This window comes from Acipenser ruthenus, chromosome 16 (assembly GCF_902713425.1).
Source record: "Acipenser ruthenus chromosome 16, fAciRut3.2 maternal haplotype, whole genome shotgun sequence".
NCBI lineage: Eukaryota > Metazoa > Chordata > Actinopteri > Acipenseriformes > Acipenseridae > Acipenser > Acipenser ruthenus.
Window position 1 is genome coordinate 9,018,383 of NC_081204.1, and position 15,085 is coordinate 9,033,467.

General features: G+C 38.7%; 1 protein-coding gene across 3 annotated transcripts; it reads left to right on the forward strand.

Moving 5' to 3' along the window:
• Positions 1 to 108: 108 nt before the first annotated feature.
• LOC117412242 (RNA-binding protein 5-like) lies at positions 109 to 15,056 on the forward strand. Of its 3 annotated transcripts, none has more exons than XM_058988720.1 (25): positions 109 to 288; positions 835 to 901; positions 1,391 to 1,559; positions 1,711 to 1,866; positions 3,767 to 3,836; positions 4,310 to 4,383; positions 6,226 to 6,309; positions 6,745 to 6,805; positions 7,350 to 7,415; positions 7,548 to 7,708; positions 7,919 to 8,016; positions 8,214 to 8,301; positions 8,432 to 8,500; positions 8,595 to 8,661; positions 9,580 to 9,680; positions 9,958 to 10,084; positions 10,529 to 10,620; positions 10,824 to 11,003; positions 11,117 to 11,269; positions 11,419 to 11,493; positions 11,771 to 11,950; positions 12,289 to 12,363; positions 12,489 to 12,586; positions 13,403 to 13,532; positions 14,442 to 15,056. In XM_058988720.1, exons 2-25 carry the CDS (start codon positions 885 to 887, stop codon positions 14,460 to 14,462), a joined length of 2,412 nt encoding a protein of 803 aa, XP_058844703.1. In that variant the 5' UTR covers positions 109 to 288; positions 835 to 884; the 3' UTR covers positions 14,463 to 15,056. The 3 variants fall into 3 exon arrangements, with proteins under 3 accessions (XP_058844703.1, XP_033876316.1, XP_033876317.1); XM_034020425.3 differs by having other exon boundaries at positions 111 to 288; positions 14,083 to 15,056; XM_034020426.3 differs by having other exon boundaries at positions 111 to 288; positions 1,397 to 1,559; positions 14,083 to 15,056.
• The last annotated feature ends 29 nt before the right edge of the window (positions 15,057 to 15,085 follow it).

A 15,085-nucleotide genomic window follows, 5' to 3' on the forward strand; every position in this document is an offset into this window, starting at 1 on the left:
TGTCTATCAAGGAATGCTGGAATGGATGCGCCACAAATGGAAACAGGTGGAAGTAAAGAATTGCACCAAAGATTTTGCACCACGATTCCCATCATGCTAAGTGGGGCGGCATCACTAGTGCATTGTGGGAAAGAGACATCGACGGCAGCCATTTTTGATTACAGTTAAGAAGGGGATGGAGAAGCACTAGAGAAAAGAAAAAAAAAACCTGCGAAAAAAGAAAATCATAATACAAAACGGAAACCCAAGTACCAAAAAATAAACAGAACAAAATTGTTTTAACGGCTGGTAAGTAAAGTCAGTGGTGACGGAGTTGGAAGTGGGGCATTTATGGTGAATTCATCCCTCTTACTTAGTCTCCATCTTGTTTCCTAATTTACATTTCTGTGCTAGTAGGTCTTGATAGCATATTCGGGCCTAGATGGTGTATTCAGACGTCTTTATTGGTATTTATCTGTTACATCTGTAGGATTATTGCAGTCATTGATTCTCAAAATACTTAAACTACATTTTGAGTTTTATTTTCGTGACGGTGACCTACCGGTATGTCAATGGCACAACATTGTTATTCGGTATAGTTCTGCAACGGATACCGCCAGTGCTGAAGCTTCAGGGTGGTGCTTAATTGCTTATGTTGACCAAGCCTAAAACCACCAAGACTGCCTCACATTTCTTATCCAAAATTCCTTTGGTGCACGAACACCCAGTTACCTTTAGATTGATAACATGGATAAAACCGATGTTTAGTTTCAGAATTATTGTTTTTGTTTATATATTGATGGAAAGTATTTGCATGTAAAATTGAAATTAGTGTCTTATCCAATTGTATTACAGATTTGCAAAAGTAGTCAACAAAAGAGTTTTCGTACAATACCTGCCGAAACATGGGTTCTGATAAAAGGTAAGACCGTGACTCCAAGGAGTGCTAACACAAATAGATTTTCTTATTGGCTTTAGCAATATTTTCCTGTGTGAAGGAAAGTCTTTTGGTTTGTATTTTCGTAATTTAATTTATATGCAAAAGTTATAAATGCTGTAACTGCTCTTTGGTACCAAATCATTTTGTGTTCATATTCCACCCTGTATTTGCATATCCCGAATTATAACCTAAACTAATAATAAAAAAAACAGTGTTAATAGGAAGTATGCAGCTCTCTGGGAATGAAGTGATTTTTATGGTAGTTGTGTGACTGGGTAACCAGTAAGGTATTCATACCAACTGTGTAGAACTATATACGTCTGTTGCTCAGCGTACTAAATGCTACCCTTCTTATATTTCTTGTATACTCAAGACCCATAACTGCTCTTTAGTAGTACCTGAGGATAAGTTTAGGGTCTCTGGCCAAATGTAACGTGGCTGTGAAAACTAAGTACAACTGTTCTTGGGCAGGGTTAGTCGCACAGAGCGCAGTGGAAGGTATGGTCCAGACCAGGGTCGAGATGACTCTGAAACAAGGGAGCGTCGGGAAAGAGACCCAGAACGCGAGCATGAGCGGCGCTGGAGCGATGAACGACGAAGTGAGAGATACGAGGAGCGCAGGAGTAGAGACAGCCCTGAGGTGAGTGTGACGAATTACTAAATACAAATAAAAATACCGCTATGCAGTGTTTATAGCAATATGCAAGGTCAGTGTGAAACATACAATACAACCATCTTGTGTAATAGACTTTCTTGAGCAGATGTAACAATATTCTGTTTTGAACCCATAGAGAGAAAGGAAGCGAAGGAACAGTGACAGATCTGAGGATGGTTATCACTCGGACGGAGATTACCAGGAACAGGACTTCAGGGGAGAAATGGGAGAAGAGAAAGAGAGCAAGACCATCATGCTGCGGGGCCTGCCACTCGATGTCATAGAAAGTGATGTAAGTTGGAGACAAATTCCAGTGCTTGTCTTAATATATGGGAGAACTGCTTATGAACAGAAGCAAAAGAGTTAGATCTGGCAATGAATAGAACGTGGTGTGTCACCATGTCCTGTATCGGGGCGCGAAATAACCGGCGGCAACTGCCACCGTGCCCAAGCTGCTTGCCGCAATGTCTCTCAAATAAAAAAAAAAAAATAATGTATTGTTGCCATTCATTTTACTGTGCACCTCCCAGTACTAAGCCACAAGAAAGACATACTGTATCATTGGTTAATGATGGGCAAACAGGGAGGAACTCTGTTAGACTGAGCTCAATATGACTGCGCTTCTAGGAATTTTCAATTACACGTGTTCACTGGCAGTGTTACTGTGTGATAATGCCAACTCAAAAACCTTTAAAAAGAAAGGAGGAATAAGAGCTCTCTAAAGCGGCAGCGAAGAGTTCTAAGATTTACCTAATGTTCAGGCTAAGCAATGGGTGCACAACAATTCGCCCCAGTAATAATAATTTACAGTTGTCAAGTACAGCACTGCAGAAAGGATGAGATTAGACATAATTAAATTGAATTGTGACAGGACAGAATGGTCTTAAAATTACAGTGCAATACACATTCTAACTCCTTTCATGTCTTCGGTGTATATGAATTGCTAATTTATGTAGACATTTTAATGACCGTTGCTGTCCCCCAAAACACCAATGCTAAAAATGAACACACAGTTTTGCTCAAATTCTTACACCAAAAATAAAAAAAAACTGAGCAGGTATGACATGCTTCAAGTAGCAGCTCACTGCTTTATGAAACAAGCAGGAGAGAAAATAATAGTGAACAAAACACAATCTTGAAGTGCATAGATTTGTTTTCATTTATTTTGTGTACTACATTCTCACTACCTTATGTAGTTCTGCTTTTTAACTAGTAAAACGTGTGCTTTCACAAAGGGTTAGATACTGTATATGCTTAAACAGCATACCTTTTTTTTTTTTTTATCGAGTGTCCAGCAATGCACCAGAACAAAACTAAGTCCTTTGCAATTGTAAATTTCAAGTACTGTGAAACTATATAGTCTCTCAAATGTAAGTATCTAACATTATGTACATCCAGCTGTTCATCATTGCGATGTAGAGCACTCTATTGCCTGACGAAGTTTCTATTTCGATTTTTATTTTCAAAGCCACATTGTTTGTACAGGTTTTGTAACAGCGGTTAGCAAACTACAGTTGCGCAGACACTGCAGACCAAACAACTAATTTGACCACTATAGTTGTTAAACTCCAGCCATGGGTAAATCTTTAGCCAGTTTGCCTGAAAATGTATCTTTTTTTTTTTTTTTTTTTTTTAAACTTTCCCTTCACTGTCATTGCTTATTTGTGCTGTTGTATCACCTAAGGCTGTATCTAAGCCTCTAGTCTAATCTATGTATCAGTCAGTGGTGTGTGACAGACTTTAGTAAAAATACCCAGAATTTTTTTTTGCCAAATTACCCTTTTGTATTTTTCATTATGAAAGTTTGTTGTTTTTAAATTTGATTTTTTTATACCATTTCATTTTTACAATAATTTATTTTTGTATAATTGGTGTGTGAATCACTCAGAAAACATTGATTTGTTTGTTTGAATTAAAATTTCATCAACATAGTAGGCTCTCTGTATTTCAGTTTTGTTGGTGCGCTTGGGTTGGATTTATGTTTTGCCTTTTTGCCCCCTAGAACTGCCTTGGTGCCCCAGAATCTTCACACCCAACGAAGGCAACATTACCTTGCCCTTCATGACCTTAACTTCATGTCCTGCTGTGTGAATGTCCTCGCAACATACTTGATGCTTTGCATTGCAAACCAATGTTGTACTAAACGCCCTAACAATAATACACTTAACACTTTTTTATTTAATCTTTTTCAGATCCGTGCTGCGTTGGATTTACTGGAGGGCCCCCAGCCTGCTGATGTCAGACTGATGAAAAAAAGGACAGGTGAGAAACACGGCATCCTGCAAGTTTGTCCGTCCCCGTCCGTCCCCCCTTCCCTTTCTTGCCCCCCTCAACAATAAGTCCTATCAATTTGCCATAGCCAAGAATCAAGAAGATTAAAACATTTAAACTTGCTAGCTTAAACCAAAAAAAAAAAAAGTTTTAAATTTGGTACAAGGTACAGGTGAGTAGACATTTATCTGAGCAGTGTTCATTTTAATTTTGAGAATAACCTATTGCATAGTTGCATGGGGATCATTGAAACTTTGTGCAAGGGATTGGGAGTGGGGAATATGGAAATCTAGGTTTCTTGCTATGGCAAAATTTGAGATGTCTTTTACCCTCCAAAAAAAGCCACTGTTTCACTGATTGGGGTTCTAATTGTGAAGCAGTTTGTGACTCAGGAGAGAGCTTGAATTGTTTGCCAAGGAATCTGACTAACACGACTCCCGTCTATATCTGAATGCTGTCTCTAGGTATAAGCCGAGGTTTCGCCTTCGTGGAGTTTTATCACTTGCAAGATGCTACCAGATGGATGGAGACCAATCAGGTTGCTTCAATCGCCAAGTCTAGATTTTATCTTGGGGATCAGAACCAAAGATAGAAAAAAAAAAATATGAATTTCATGCGATTGAGAAGTAATCCAATTGAAATTAGAGCAAGAGGGTTTTAAAGAAAAACAGTGCTTCTCTGTTTATGTTGAGGGATTTTTTTCTTTTGTTTTGTTAGTGCTGCTTATAAGAATTGTATCAAGGCTTGGTCGATGGTTAGCGCACAGGATTTAGACCTAAATTAAAAAGCTGTCCTTGAATAAAGGATTTAAATTAAGACACTCCCTTTTTACTTGGGACCACATGTATTTGGGAGTTTTGCTGCTGTAAATTGAATTTATTTGAAATTTGGCACTCAATGTTAAGAGTGGGTGCCCCAGTTTGAATATGAAGTGAAAAGTGAAGTAAAGCAAACTTGAGATTGTGAAATAAATCCAAACCACAGTCATGCCAATAAGACTGACATTAATTACAACGGATTCCTTGTAAGCAGACACTGTGTCTTCTCTCCGCATATACAGAGATATGGGTTGGTGTCCAAGGTATTTATTTAAAACACAAATGTGAAATGTTTTATTTTTAACCTGATCACGTAGTCCTACTAAACACATGATTTAACACAGTATGCCATTTCAGTGTCTGTGCAAAAGCATAGATAGATTGAGCACAGTTTCAGTTTCTGCTAAACATCCAATTCTGATATTCAGCTTTGGTTCATATTAGTTTTACATTGCCAGGTGTCCAGTTGATTTAACTCTGCTCTACTAGAACATGTCTTGTACTGCTATGTGGCTGCTTTGGAATACTTTAATTTATAGTCAAAACAATTAATAAATAATACGCCTGGATTATTGTCCAATACATAAATAAGATTTGTGTCCACTCATAATTTTCTTGCAGAGGTCAGACAGCAAAGAATGAAGGGAGCAGTGTAATAAACATGGTAACTTTGTCCCAATCAACTGGACTACTTATTGCTCAACTTGCTAAACCTAATCTTATGTCGCAAACAACCAGACACATTATTGTTGAACTTGCAGACCCTCCTTGAGAAACATTTGTGTTTTAAGCTTTAAAAAACCCTTTGCACACCCTTTAAAAGCATAATTTGTTAATATTTATAAAAAAAATCCTGTCCCTCTTGCTTGGTATTTTAAATATCCATTAATATAGCCCTTTTTTAAGTGCAAAACTAAAATAAATGTTGTCTAAGTATTACTATCTTTAAATATTTGGCTAAATTGGCATCTGCTCTTGCAACTTAACACAGAGGTCAGTTAATATACTTGAAATGCTGAGTGCTTGTATCCTTTTATTATTTTCTGTAAGTACAGTAGCAAGTTGCTTTTGTGAAATTTGAAAGGCTTCCTCATCTACAGGAACAGACTTGATTAATTTGTTTTTATTCACATATTCAGTCTCTTTTGAGATGCTCCTGTTTACATGAAGTACACGTGTCCTTTTGAGATGTTCCCTAAGTTTCCATTCACATTCGCTCTGTCTTTGAGACTTGGCCCATTTTGCTTTTCTCCTCCCTTTTATCCGAAGACGAGAATGGGCCAAGGCCAAGTCAGTAGCACTCGGGTCCTCAACATTTAGAAAATTCCCTAGTGCACACACAGGTACACCTGCTCCTTTCCCTTACAAATGCACATAACAGTTTACAGTTGGTAATGCAAAACTTTTGGGAGCACAATTTTTTTTTTTTTGTGTGTGTGTTTTTTTTACCACGGAGTGTGCTTTTCCTTGGGACTTAAATGAAAAAAAAAAAGAACGCTGACCCATCCAGCGTCCTCCAACCATGAAAATTAGAAATAATTAAGTTTGTTTTCATCTTGCAGAAACAGCTGGTGGTTCAGGGAAAAGTCGTGGCCTTGCACTACAGCAATCCTAGGCATAAGTTTGAAGACTGGCTCTGCAGCAATGTAAGTAACAAGTTATGGCCCATAGCATGCAAAAAACAAACAAACCAAAAAAAAACTGATATGCCGACCTACTGACTGTATTGGATCAGCAATCTGGTTCAAATTCTGTCTGAGATGAGTTGTACTTCCGTGGGTTAACTTTACTATACATTGAAGGTGATTTCTGTTATTTTTACGTGGTATGTTTAATTAAACTTAGGACATGTTACTAGTTTAGTTTTAGTCCTCCAGCAGCAATTGTCAATATTGGAATTTGAGATGGGGGGGGGGGGCCCTTTTTATTTTACCAGGATGACATCTGAATTGGGCTTCTTCGGTAGGTATCTGTACCGGTAACTTCCTGTGCCACAACTAGTTCAATTTGTAACTGAGCTGGTTAGTTCAGGTTGTCATTAGTAGTTTTCTGAATAAAACAATGTAAACGGTTGCTTGCAGTGTGGCCTATACAATTTCCGGAGGCGACTGAAGTGCTTCAGGTGTGGAGCTGCCAAAGTGGGTAAGTAATCTGAACTGCCAATGTGCTTTTGACTGGATGTCATATGGTAAAGCACTCTACTGGCAAACCAGTCTGTACCCTGAAGAACAGACTGGTTTATATCTGCTACCTTGAAGATGGAGAAGTGCAGAGTGGGTTGCATTCTTTGTGCATATCTTCTAGATACTGGGAACCCTGCGTTGTATCCACTTGCAGTTTACCAGTAATAACTGTTCCTTTTTGCGGCCTGCTCTCATCTGCACGTTAGTATTGGAAACTTAGACCGTCGCCTGCCACTGACCTGGATGACCTTACTCCCGAACTCTTCAAGGCTTTGATTAAAAAAAATCATGATGCTTGTTCAAATGTACCCCCCACCAAAAGGGGTGTTTGGGCAACATTTGAGCACACATTTTCTAATTCAGTTGGTCGCCACCTTCACTGTTAGGTTTCATATGGTATTGAGCTTTGCGTCTTCAGCTCACCATTCTGGAAGATGGTAAATTAAAGAATTTAAATATGAATAATGTATAACACTTTTTTTTTTTTGCATATTTCTTGACAGACTGTGAATCAGGCAGCTCCAGTGGATTGACTGAAGCCCCACAGGGTGGTGATTACTATGGCGATAGTAAGTAAACCCTAGGGATTATAATTTTATTTAATTTTTAAAAACAAAAATACATGTAGTCTTTGTAACCAGTGATTTGGAGAGGCTAGTGTCCAATACATGGTTGGTAATATATGTTCCTTCTCTTGACAGCTATCATTCTGAGGAATATTGCCCCTCTCACGACAGTGGAGGCCATTATGACTGCACTGGCTCCCTATGCCAATTTATCTGTGGGGAACATTCGTCTGATCAAAGACAAACAGACCGGCCACAACAGGGGCTTTGCCTTCGTCCAACTCTCTTCGCCTTTGGTAAGTGTTTTTTTTATTATTTTTTTAATTCAGTTTTGCGCCATCTGGGAATAACTGGTTTTCTCTTACACTTGTAGCATATACCTGAAATGTCTGGGAAAGCTCTTTCTAATACATTCTAATATCAATACCTCGTCTTGTAAATAGAACATATTTAGTTTCATGGTAGCTTTGTCAATGTATAAACATTTGTCATTGTCCCATGTTTAGGAGGCCTCTCAGCTGCTTCTGATCCTACAGGGATTGCAGCCTCCTCTAAAACTAGACGGCAAGACCATTGGTGTTGATTATGCAAAAAGTGCAAGGAAGTAAGTTGTCTGTTTTCCTTTTGTGTTTTAAAAGTTTGAGACCGAGCAAGTAGCACAAAGTCCCGTTACCACGCAGCCCTAGGTTATGTATTTTTGGAAAATGACTTCAGAAGAAGTTACCCCCAATAGTGAATCTAAGGTTTCATTACAACTGCTGGATTTCATGGTTCTTTTTTGTTTTCTCTCTTTCTAACCAGGGATTTGCTCCTTCCAGACGGGAATCGAATTAGCGCTTTCTCAGTGGCCAGCACTGCAATTGCTGCTGCACAGTGGTCAGCAGGCCAGGTACTGGACATAACTTTATGCAGGGTCAACAATTTTGGGAAAAAAAGCTGCATTAATTTCAGGTTAGGCTGGTTGATCTTACGATCCATTCGTTGTGGATATTAATGTTTAGAACATTGTCTGTGTCTAGACCCAGCAGGGATCAGAGGGAGCCACGGAATACAGTTACCTGCAGGACAGTTATGCAAACTATTCACAGGTGAGCTTGGGGATTGGGGAAATTATTTAATGTTTCAGCATTTTGAAATATATGCCAATTGTCAAACTTGTACTATCTTTTGCTGTATGGGCAGGATTACCAGTGCTACTACCAACAAACAGGAGCTTTAGACACTGCACACACGTCTGCATTGCTTGGAGGTAGGTACAACATGGCTTTGTATTATAGCAATACTAATTCAGCAGTAAGACGTGAAGCAGAGTTATCCTAATGCTTTTATGCAAAAATGTAATCTTTGTTTTATTCTCAATGTGCGAATGCGCCTCAATGCTGTTGAAGTAGGTATTTTAAAAAGTGACATCACAATAGTGTTTTACCATTTACTTTCAATCTTCAGTGCGCGTCATCAGCATCATACATAACCAATAAACATATTGGCGCATAAGAGACATTGTTATACTAAAACAAATACAACTGAGTGGAGAGATTTCTAAATCTAGCGTAACTAGCTATAGCCTTTACTGTTCTTCCTAGATCTAAATGCTACACTTTGCAAGCTTCTGCTAGAATTGATCACAAGGGATTGATCATTTTAAATAGTCCCATTCCCATTCATATCTTGGCTACTGAATACAAAACTTGATTCAAAATATTTTTTCTATTATGTGAGTCGTCCACAATAGACATATTTTTATAACTAAATCAATAGTTTGAATGTTGCTCTGACTAGCAGTCATATAAACCGACAAGTACTTCTTCCTGACTGTCTTGTGTCAGTTGTCCCAGTGCTGCTGTCTAATTCAGCTTGAGGTTAATTTTAATTTCAACATTATATTTGTAAATATTTTGGAAAACCAGGGAATGATATGTTAAAACTTACAAATACATAGGACACATAGAATTGCACTTCAGAGTGGTGTTACGTTTGTGATGAGGCAGCAGCCAGTGGTTCCCCAGAGATTAATCTGCCCTTTTTTAGAATGTTGCTAACCAATCAGAGTGCTCCCTCAAACCATGCATTTGCACAAAAAATGATGTTTAATATCTAGTATTCTAGTTGTAATCTCACACAAAGTGAAATTATAATTTAATTTTAACTTTCTTTTCCAATTTTTTAGCTACACCAGCTATAAAGACTGTTCCTGCAGCCACTACAGTCGTTGTATCTCAAAGTGCACAGGTCTATCAGCCGCATATACTGAGCCAACAAGCTACACAGGTAATTAAGATATTTACACAGGGTCGCACTTGTCTGTTTTAACTCCCGTCAAGAATATGAGAATTAAGTTTAAAACCTAAATAAGTGCCTATACCACAGACTGTAGAGTGACAGTATTAATCCATGTTATCCTTAAGCAAGCTAAGACTGACCTTCAATCAAGTAAGACGTCTCAAAGCACCAAAGATATTTTTTTTTGGTTGTGACATTTATGAATAGTAGTAAGTTTCATAAAGTATTATATTCATTCAATAGTGTCCTTAATTTTGTTCAACAGGCACAACAAGCTATTCAGCAGGCAGAAGTGGCTTCCCAGGCAGCAACGGTAACATCAACATCAGCTTCAGCTTCATCTTCAGCATCAGCTTCAACATCAGCAACATCTAGCACTGAAAATGCCTATGGTAAGAACAGAATGAGTAACACATTTTAAATCCTACTTTCCAAATCTGCTTTTGGATTTAAAACCACTACCCTGGATCAAAGAAATTTAGTCACAAATTATGAAACAAAAAAGCATGGCAGTTGCTTGGTAGAATTAATGGTTGAATTGGATGTTTGGACATATTAGGTTCCTTTTTGAAGTATGTATTTTAGATCAGTGATGGAGACTTCATATCTACCCATTTATCTACACCCCCCACCCTGTACTTGTAACAACCCATACATTCCCCAGATGAGAGGCCCTCTCCTTAGCCCCCCGCCCCCACCCATAGCAACTGTACATTCCTAACCAATTGCCCTTGTATCTGGAGAGAGACCATATTTCTTACAGCCTATGAATTCCTTCAACCTCTGCAGTTCAGTTTAGTGTGTGAGATAAATGCCACGTTGTGTTTTGTTCCCAGCTGCTCCAGATACATCCACATACCAGTTTGATGAGGCTTCAGGCTATTACTATGACTCACAGACAGGACTTTACTACGATCCCAACACCCAGGTATGAATGTATAGTTTGTTTTATAATTTGTCTTTTTTATATGCCTAAGAAAGCAGTTTTAGTATTACTTGCATGTTTCTAATGCAGTAGTATTAATTGCTGATTAGGGGTGACTGTGTAGACCTACCTTTTTTTTATATATGTAAAGAAAAGCTTTAGGAACTTAGTAGTGGTTTTAAGTTGATGTTTCTTTTCTCTTTTAGTACTACTACAATTCACAGACACAACAGTACCTGTACTGGGACAGTGAGAAACAGACTTATGCACCTGCACCTGCACCTGCTAATGATGCCACATCTGCACAGCAGAGTAATTCGACTTCCACTTTGAACAAGGAGGCCAAGGAGAAGAAAGATAAGCCCAAGAGCAAAACTGCACAACAGGTATTGTTCTGTTATTTAAAAAAAAAAATATGAATAATATTTCTTTGTTTTGCTGGAGAGATGTAGTTGAGGGTCCTTGAGGCAGTTGTAACAGCTTGATGTTTTCCTCCCAGATTGCAAAAGATATGGAGCGATGGGCAAAGAGCCTGAACAAACAGAAAGAGAACTTCAAGAGCAGTTTTCAGCCTCTGAGTCAGTTCAGAGATGAAGAGAAGAGAGAGTCGGCTGCTGCTGATGCTGGCTTTGTTGCACTTTTTGAGAAGAAGGTAAATGCAGGGGGTAATAGATTATTTAAAACATAAAAAAGAGCGAACACATGATGGCACAAGGCTAAAGATCTTTATACATGGCTTACAGGGAAGTTTTGTATCAACTTTGCAGCAGCCAATGTGTTAATTTTCTACTATAACTACAGCAGGGGGCATTCTTGGAGAAGCAGCAGCAGCTGACATCTGAGCTGGAAAATAATGAAGAGGCAGAAAACTCAAAGGTAAGGTTAAAAGATGTTTGGTGCCACACTACACCATGGAATTCAGTATTCACTGAGTGGCCTACAGTGAGTCACCAGAAGAAACCTAATGGGTGTCCTCTCCATATAGGAAAGAGTAACACCTGCAGCAGTACAACTGATAAATCATTTAGGGGAATGTTGACAGGATACAGCGGTGCTATTAGAACTGCCTAGCTCTTCAGTGCAGCACTCCAGTCCTGTGCCAAAGCTATGTTCATGTCAGACACTATATATGATCATTCCCTGTTCCTCTCAGTGTGGACTCGTGGCCGCATACAGCGGGGATAGTGACACAGAGGAGCCTGAACAAGAGAAGAGCGAGGAGGGAACAGACAAGCTGACAGACTGGAAGAAGATGGCCTGTCTGCTGTGCCGACGGCAGTTCCCCAATAAGGATGCTCTTGTCAGACACCAGCAGCTCTCGGATCTTCACAAGGTACTAGGGTTCAACATCCTGGGCTGTGCGGGTTTACAGTTCTACAGCTGGCTGGGAGCTGATCATGGTTGTGGTAATCACTAGTGGCATTTCTTGTGTACTTCAAAGGAAGGTAACTGTGCTGTAAGCTTTTTACAATGTTGACTTTTTTTGCTTGTTAAAATACTATCACCCATAACTATTAAACACTTCAATAGTGTTGAATTAAGAAATACTAAATTAAACTCAAATTCAATGATGAATGCTGATTAAAACACTAGCAGTATTATAATCCAAGTCTGTATCCTTGAACAAGTCTGTAATGTGTAGCGTTTTTAAATCATTTATGTCTTTAACAGCAAAACCTGGAAGTTCACAATAGATCCAGGATGACAGATACTGAGTTGGAAGCATTTGAAGTGAAAGATACAGAGGTACGTGGAATTTTTAGTCTGGTGTCAGTTTCTTTTTAAAATGGTAATTTAATGGGGGGGCGGCATTTACTTTGACCTTCCACAGCAGCTTATGGTTTGTATTTTATTTATTTTTTCCCCCCCAGATGAAATACAGAGACAGAGCAGCTGAAAGGAGAGAAAAGTATGGAATTCCAGCACCTCCTGTAGCAAAGAAGAAGAAATTCTATGCGCCTCCTTCAGTGTATGTATCAACTCATTGTTTATAAATAGGGCTTCTGATTTTTGGTTTTAACCGATAAAACACCCCCGATACAAAAAAAAATTGGTGGATAGCCAATAAACACTGGAAAAAACTGTGGAAATGGTTAATCAATTCATGTTGACTTTACCCTATTCCCATTCAAAAATAAAACCTACAAAAATAATAATAAATACATTTCCAAGTGCTGCTGGGCAATGTCCCGCCTTTCTGACTTGCATCTATCATTGATTCGTTCACAATACTTTAAACCCACCCCAACTACTGAGTGACAGCACATTCCTACATTTCTATTGGAGACTCCACTTGCAAGATTCAAAACAAGATTACAAATAGGATGGAGGCTTGTTAGCGTGATTTTAAGCTGTATTACAGTTAAGATACAGAGGATTTAAAACAGAATTGTGGCGAAATGTACAAAAATGCTTATACACAAAAACCCCAGAAGAATGTGCCCGTGACCATAGGGATTTCGTTGTGGAAGACAGCAGTGGAAAGAAGATGCAACTTAATTGTGCAAGTACTGTTGAGTTACTACTATATATATTTTGTCAGAAAAAAAACGCTCAAGCATTTTGGAAAGTAACCAAAAACAGTAATTCATACAGTATATCAAAAACGAAAGCCCCGAAAAGAACGATTTACATAAAACTCAGAGCTCAAAATAAGCACAGAAAAATACAGTTAATAAAACCTGAAAAACAGAAGCCCTATATATAAATTAATTAGGATTCCTAATGATGATATGATGTAGTTTTCTTGCTTCTCCCTATGCTGAGATCTCTCTCTTATTTGCAGGAACTATGAACAACCCACCAAAGATGGTCTAAACAGTGACAACATTGGCAGCAAAATGCTACAGGCCATGGGATGGAAGGAAGGAAAAGGGTTAGGGAGAAACCAGCAGGGTATTACTGCTCCCATTGAGGTGGGTCCCAGTGCGCTCAGCATGCACTCATTTATAATATATATTAAGTATTATCTATATATATATATGTGTGTGTGTGTGTGTGTGTGTGTGTGATTTATTATATAGTTTTACATCTAATGATATTCTAATTAAAATTAAGGCTGACCTATATTTAGCATTTTCATGACAAATCCTGTAGAATTCCTTCCTTGCTTACTCAACAGATCCTAATTTGGTTTTATTCACATATTTAGGAAAAATGTACTTGCAGAACCCCATATAAACACTGCAAATGTAATGTTGCATATCATCTTGCTACCACAAGTGCCTATGGAATGCATATTCTGTACAGTGTACTGTCCTGGGGTTGTATGAGAGATACCATTTATTTAGTTACATACCTGTAATACGTTGTCAAGATCTTTCTGTTTCTCTCCTGCTGATCAGATTAACTGAAATTGGGTTTCTGTTCCCCACTAGGAAGGGGTTCCAGTAGTCTTCAAAATTTAAAAAGCCATAGGCTTGTATACACAGGTGCCACGGGTCACTGTTCTGTTTTCTCCTCCAGGCACAGTTAAGGATGAAAGGTGCCGGCTTAGGGACAAAGGGCAGTTCCTACGGAGTTTCTGCTGCAGACTCCTACAAGGATGCTGTCCGCAAAGCCATGTTTGCCCGCTTCACTGATACGGAGTGAGCTTTCTGTTTTTGGGACATTGATACTCCTTGTGTGCTTGGGACCAGCCACATAGCACATTACGGCAGAGTGGCTGCCTTCCATCCAAAGGACCTCCTAATGCTGTCTACTAAGTCTCCAGAGCCTTTGCCAAGCCCACGGGGTGAGCAGTGCTCAAGGCGTCCTTGAACCTGTTGTTGTGGTGTCTCCCCATCCCTGGAATAAGTCTGACCAAAAATGATGCATTGTTTTAGGTTGCAGTGAGTCGTCACTGACGCTGACCGCTGAGTGACTCCTGATGCCACCTGTTCCAGTCTCTGGACAGCACAGGAGGAATGAGGCAGTGACAACATGATCTCAGCCTGTGTTGTAGAGAGCATTCACACTGTTTGCTCTGGGATGCTTCTTGAAAATGTGATGTCAGGTTGAACTTCCAGTGGTACTTTAACAGAAGCTTTGCCTGTTCTGCAATGCTTGTTTCTGTGGCCTTGGTACACCAAAACAGTATATTTATGGTAGAACTAGACTTTTGTTTTGCTCTAGTGCTACAGAGGAGGAGAATGATATCTCTAGCAAAGGAATATCACCTTGTAATGTTTGTTTGTATATATGTACATATTGGAAATACTTATTTTCACTGTAGTGTCCTATTTTCACAGTTTTATTTCAACTGCCTTTTTTGTGTTTGAAAGAGACCCTGAATCTTGTTTGTTTTAAAGAAGTGTACAGTTTGTATGATTGACATATACTTCAATTTTTTTTGTACAGACTAAAGGATTTACAATGTCAGTCCATCTTTTTCTGATTTGTTTTGCTTCAAAAAGAAATAAAATACTGAAATATAAAAATAAAGTTAATTTATTATTTCATATGTACTATATTCCTTTGAAAAATGGGC